Source organism: Agelaius tricolor, unplaced genomic scaffold, assembly GCF_023055355.1.
Source record: "Agelaius tricolor isolate 1412-34295 unplaced genomic scaffold, bAgeTri1.0.p SCAF_69, whole genome shotgun sequence".
NCBI classification, from domain to species: Eukaryota; Metazoa; Chordata; class Aves; order Passeriformes; family Icteridae; genus Agelaius; species Agelaius tricolor.
The window spans coordinates 308,622-314,834 of NW_027269329.1; the positions used below are offsets into that span (position 1 = coordinate 308,622).

At 67.3% G+C, this 6,213-nt stretch overlaps 1 protein-coding gene across 1 annotated transcript; it reads right to left on the reverse strand.

The window, feature by feature from the left end:
- Positions 1 to 47: 47 nt before the first annotated feature.
- MTMR11 (myotubularin related protein 11) lies at positions 48 to 5,638 on the reverse strand. The gene is given in 15 exon segments (XM_071417319.1): positions 48 to 369; positions 717 to 965; positions 1,195 to 1,386; positions 1,908 to 2,078; positions 2,458 to 2,633; positions 2,701 to 2,771; positions 2,973 to 3,036; positions 3,129 to 3,250; positions 3,379 to 3,467; positions 3,544 to 3,631; positions 3,715 to 3,953; positions 4,064 to 4,206; positions 4,295 to 4,367; positions 4,907 to 5,080; positions 5,082 to 5,638. Coding segments are annotated over 15 exon segments (2,157 nt in total). The 5' UTR covers positions 5,292 to 5,638; the 3' UTR covers positions 48 to 273.
- Positions 5,639 to 6,213: the final 575 nt, after the last annotated feature.

Here is a 6,213-nt window from a genome sequence, read left to right on the forward strand (position 1 = left end):
TCCCGCAGTGTCACCATCCCGTCCCCATTCCAGTCCCCATCCCTGAGTTCCTGGAGCCTCATGGAGGCAGCACAAATTTAATGGAAAACCGAGACCCCGCAGCGTCCGTCCGGCATCGGGGACACCTCGGGAGCCGCCGCTCCGCCCTTCCCGGCAGTACCAAGCACCCAGAGGTAGCCGGGGGCGGCTGTGGGCAGCAGCCGGAGGCACCGGGATGTTCAAAGCCCCCAAGGCCCGAGCGATCCTGGGGTGGGCTCAGGTGTCCTCGGGGTCTCAGTGGGGTCTCCGCAGGTTCCAGGCACGGAGCCGCTCCTGGAGCAGCTGCAGCTCCTCAGCCAGCCCGGCCAGGGATGGGGCCAAGCGCCCACGCTGCAAGGAGAGCACGTCCAGCACGGGGTGGGGACACAGGACACGGGACAGGGATGGGAACACGGGGACCAGAATGGGATAGGGTGGAGAGGGACACAGCAATGGGAACATGGGGACCAGAATGTCCAGTGCAGGGCAGGGTAGGATGGATGGACATGGCGTCCGTCCATCCATCCATCCATCCATCCATCCATCCATCCATCCATCCATCCATCCCCTGATGGACACACAGACATTCGCTGGACAGACACAAATCCATCCTCACCCCCAGCCCAAACATCAGGACAGGGCTGGGCCCCCCCAAACCAGGACCCCCAGCCCCCCCCCGTGCCTCAGTTTCCCCGTACCTGTTCCTGGGGCAGCCCCCTGAGGTAGCAGCGGTGCCAGAGCCGCACGCAGGGCCCGGCGGTGCAGGGCAGCAGCAGCCCCGGGGGGGGCTGGCACGTCCCCAAGAGCCCCCCCAGTGTCCCCTGGCTGCCTGAGGGGGACCCCCGGAGTGGGGGGCGGCTCCACCAGGGCAGGGGGTGGGGGCACAAGGAGCCCTTGGCCAGAGTCAGCACCAGCCTGGGCTCCCCCCCCGGGCAGGGCTCTGCGGGCTGGGGAAGGAGCAAAACTGGGATTAGGAAAAAATAGGGGAAAACAAAAAAGGGGAAAAAACCAAAAAATCCCATTTTGGGATTTTCCCTTGAAGGGAAAACAGGGAGGGGAAAAATGGGGTGAAAAAATAGGAATAAAAAGGGGCTGAAAGAATTGGGAAATGGGAGGAAATAATAGGGAATGAGGGAAAATGGGAGAGTGCAGCCCCCCTAGGGCAGCCCCACTCACCGTGCTCGGGGTCAGGGGCCCAGCAGGGCCGGGGGGTCCCGCAGGGTTCCGGAACTGCTCCCGCTGCTGCCGGGTGTAGCGCCGGCCCCAGGCCCACACCGGGGGGAAGCTGCAGGGCCAGGGGTCTCCCCTGTGCCCCCCGGGGTCCTGCCAGCCCCCCATGGGCCGGTAGGTCTGGCTGGGGAGCCGGGGCTGCAGGGGAAGGGTGGGGAAATCAGTTCCAGGTTTGGGATGGGGAAACTGAGGCACGGAGCGGGAAAAGAAGGGGTGAAATGGGAGATCTGGGGGTTCCCAGTTTGGAGTGGGGATGGAGAAGCTGAGAGTGAAGAGGAGTAAAATGAAAGGGTTTGGGGGTGCCCAGTTTGGAATGGGGATGGAGAAACTGAAATTGAGGGGGAAAAGGGGTGAAATGGGAGGGATTGGGGGTGCCCGTGCCCAGTTTGGAATGGGCATGGAGAAGCTGAGAGTGAGGAGGAGAAGAAGGGGTGAAATGGGAGCTGAGAGTGAGGAGAAGAAGGGGTGAAATGGGAGGGTTTGGGGGTGCCCAGTTTGGAGTGGGGATGGAGAAACAGAGTGAGGAGAAGAAGGAGTAAAATGGGAGGGTTTGGGGGTGCCTGTGCCCAGTTTGGAATGGGCATAGAGAAACTAAAATTGAGGGGAAAAGGGGGTGAAATGGGAGCTCTGGGGGTGCAGCACTGCTGCCCTGCCCTCACCAGGCTGCTGCGGCCCCGCTGGCGCTGGCAGCTGAAGCGGAAAGTGCTGAAGTAGGGGCTGAAGCTGCTGTCGTGGAGCGCCAGCAGAAAAGCCTCGGTGAAGCCAAAATCCGCCGGGAATTGCCACAGGAGCTGCCACGTGCAGTCCAGGAAGAGCAGGAACACGGGGGCCTGGGGGGGAAATAGGGGATGGGGTGGGGTCACCTCCTGCCAGGGTTGGGGTCTGTGGGACAGGAGTGGGGGTCTCAGGGTTAGGGTCTGTGGGACAGGAGTGGGGGTCTCACCTCCTGCCTGGGTTGGGGTCTGTGGGACAGGAGTGGGGGTCTCAGGGTTAGGGTCTGTGGGACAGGAGTGGGGGTCTCACCTCCTGCCAGGGTTAGGGTCTGTGGGACAGGAGCGGGGGTCTCAGGGTTAGGGTCTGTGGGACAGGAGCGGGGGTCTCACCTCCTGCCAGGGTTAGGGATGGGACAGGAGCGGGGGTCTCAGGGTTGGGGATGGGACAGGAGCAGGGGTCTCAGGGTTGGGGATGGGACAGGAGCGGGGGTCTCACCTCCTCCCGGGGGCTGTCCTGGCACAGCAGCCCCAGGCGCCGTGGGAAGGGGTGCCCGGCTGCCACCCACTCCCTCTGCACCAGGCTCTGGAAGCCGGGCAGGGAGCGGGCGTGGGGGTCCCCCAGGAGCTGCACCAGAGAGGCCAGGAGGCAGTTCAGGTCCCGGTCTGAGGGTTCTGAGGGGACAGAGCAGTGAGGGGGGGGTCCCTTTGCAGCCCCCTCCCATCTTTTTCCAGCCCCCACCTTGCAGGATCACGGAGCAGCGCTTCCCCACCAGCAGCGACGCCACCTCCGCTGCTTTTCTCAGGCAAGAGCTGGGGGGCAAAAACAGGGGTTCAGGGCACCCCCAAAATGTCACAGTCACACATTTGGGTGGATCATGCACCCACCATAATGCCCCCATCACCCCATGGTGCCAGGTGGGACATTCCACCATGGGATTTAGGGTGAATTTACCCTAAAATACCTCCCTGCACCCCAAAATACCTCCCTGCACCCCAAAGTCCCCTGCTCACCGCACATGGTCCAGCCAGCGTGTCCCCTCCAGGGCCGAGAGCCACTTCTCCTCTGCCACTGCACCTGCATCCCACGGGATGGGGTTTCAGAGGGGGGAAATCCCAGCCCCCCCAGGGGGGTTAGGGGGTCCCCAATGTCCCCCTGGTGCCCCTTACCTGGCAGGCAGAGCGCCCTCAGCCTCAGGTGGGCGAGCTGGATGTCAGCCAGAGTGGGCAGCTCAGCCGTGTCAGCCAACACACAGGGCCCACGGCCCCCCAGCAGCAGCTCCTCCAGGCACCTGGGGGGCACAGGGAGCCCCAGGTGGTGCCAGCCCGGGGGCACAGGGAGGTGCCAGCCCGGGAGCCCCAGGTGGTGCCAGCCCCGGGGCAAACCCTCAGCCACCACCCCAGAGCCCCTGGCACCCACCTCACGTCCTCGCTGCCCGGCTCTGAGGCTGGGTGGAAGCTGGCAGCTCTCAGCAGGTCCCCCCCTCCCGGGTGGTGCCAGCACAGGCGCTGCAAGAGAAACGGGGGTGACACCCCCACGTTCCCCAGTGCCCCCCGCCCTGCCAGGGCCCGCCCAGGCACTCACAGGCACCCGTCGCTCCTGGAAGTGGGCAAAGGTTCTCTTGAGGTCGTGGTCCAGCAGCCCACTGGGCACCCAGAGGTACTGGGGGAGGCTGTGGGAAGGTGGGACACGGGGTGGGGTCCTCCAGAATCTCAGGCGCCGTTCGGGGGGCTCAGGCAGCGCTGGGGGCTGTACCTCGGGGCCATGTCGAAGCGCTCATTGACGGCGCTCACCCTCCAGCCCGCAGCGCCGAGACGCCGCAGCTCCTCCTCCCAGTCCCGCAGGCTCTCGAAGAGCAGCGTGGTGGACGAGCCTTCATCCTCATCCTCATCCTCCTCCTCCTCTGGGATGGCTTCTCCAGAGCTGGCCCAACCATCAGCAGCATCCCCCAGCCTCGCAGCCGCCTCCCGTGCCTGTGCGATGGCATTGGCCACCTGCGAGGGCAGCCGGGGCTGGGCTGTGAGGTGGGCGCCCCCCAGGCTTCCCCAGAACCGCGGGGTACCCCAGAGCGGGGGTCCAGCCCTTCTGCCCCTCCCTGGCGTACCCGGAACGCCTGCGGGGCCAAACCGTTCTCGGGGAAGGAGAAGCGGAGCAGGCGGAAATCCCGGCAGAACACGGCGAGCTCCTCCGGGATGAACTTGAGGGTGGAGTTGGCCGTGAGCACCTTAGGCTTGGAGAAGCTGCTGGCTGGGGTCGGGGGGATGAGGCTGTCAGGGCCAGCGGAGCGCCGGGACCCGCCCAGCTCATCCCGCGTGTCCCCAGGTGTCCCCAGTACCTGCCACCAGCTTGTGGATGCAGGGCAGGGCCACCTCGTCCTCGGAGCGGAGGAGGCCACGGGAGCCAGGAGCCTGCGGGAGAGCGGGGAGGGCTGGGAACTGCCCCGGAGTGTCCCCCCCAGTGCCAGGAGGGGCGGTGGGGATGGAACTGGGGGTGGGACATCGGCGCCTATGTCCCTTGTCCCCCGCTATGTCCTGCAGCGAGGAGTTCCCGGGGTGAACCCGGCGGTTCTGCAGTCAAGGAGCCAGGAGGGGCTGGGATAGAGCTGGGATGGGAGCAGGGGCGGGGTGGGGCTGAGCCGAGGGTCGGGGTACGGTGGGGTGGGATCGGGATGCGCTGGGATGGGGTCGGGATGCGCTGGGATGGGGCCGCAATGGGATCAGGATGCGCTGGGATGGGATCAAGATGGGATCAGGATGTGCCGGGATGGGGTCGGGATGGGATCAGGATGTGCCGGGATGGGATCAGGATGTGCCGGGATGGGGTCGGGATGGGATCGGGATGTGCCGGCATGGGGTCGCGCCGGGGCAGGGATCCCCCCGCGCAGGCGGCGCGGGGCCCCGCGGTCCCGTTCCCGGTGTTCCCGGTGTTCCCGGTGTTCCCGTCGCACCTGGCCGGGCAGGAAGGCGAGGCGCCGGTTGGTGCAGAGCAGCGTCCCCGGGACGGAGCCGCCGCCGTTCCCGCGGCGCCGCCGGGCGCCCGCCGCCTCCTCGAGCACCCGCTCCCCTGCGGGGACCGACACTGGGTGCGGGGCTCCGAGCGCCCCGAGCCTCCCCAAAACCCCCGGCCCCGGCCCCGGCCCTACCTGGGAGCCCGGGGAAGGTCGGGCGGCGGCCGCCCGGGGCCCCGCTCATGGCGCAGGGACTTTGTCCGGGCGGGCCCGGAGCGCCGGGGCCGGAGCGGCCCGGGAAAGAGCCCCGAGCGCCCGGCCCGGCTCCGGCATCCCGCCCTCCACTCCGGCATCCCGCCCTCCCCTGGCATCCGTGCCCCGGCATCCCGCCCCTCGGGGCCCGGCATTCCGCTCATCCCGAGCCCGCGGGTCCCGGCATTCGGCCCCGCGCCGTCCGGTACCGCCGGTGGGGAAGGGGGGAGCCCGGGAGCTCCGCGGGCGGACGGGGACGGGGGGCGGCCTGAGGCACCCCAGAGGTTCAGCGTTGGGGCGGGGGTACCCACCCGGCCACCCCGCCAGGGATGGGCGGTTCTGGGCTTCTTGCGGGTTCTGGGGTCCCGCAAGCGCTGCCCAGTGCGGGGGAAGCCCCAAACGCCGGGAGCAGCGGTGCGGGAGGGGGCGCGGGGCCCCTCCCGGGCACACGGCGGGAGAAGCCGCCCGGTGACTCACGGCAGAAGCACGGAGCCTTCTCCTCCCAGCCCAGCCAGGCCAGGCCGGCCCCTGGCGCGCCGAGCCCCGCACCCCACAGCGGGCAGCAGGTGGATGGTGGCACCTGTGTGTGCCACCCCTTGTGCCACCTGTGCCACCCCTCGGGGCCACCTGTGCCACCCCTCGGGGCCACGACACCTCCGGGCACCCCAAAGCCCGAGGCAGCCAAATAAATCCTGACACAACCCAGGCAAGCTCCATGGAACTGCAGTTCCAGCTCTGATTCCTGGTGTATTTCCCCTCAGATTTTCGGGGCAGTCCCGGCTTTGGAGGCTGCAGCTCGTGTGCCCCAGTTTCCCCCTGCAGCAGGAGCACCTGGCAGAGGTTCCCAGGGGCTGGGAAAAGCTTTTGCCTCTGGCACCTGGCAGATGAGAGGAATTTCCTGGAGGCTTTGAGCCCGGACGGGGTCAGTCGGGGCCATGGCAGGAGGGAAGATCCTGGAGCAAAATCATCAGAGGTGGAGCCGGGCACGGAGCGTCCGCCCACAATGCCCGGAGGAAGGAAAAACAGGGAGCTGGGAGAGAAAATCCAGGAATCCC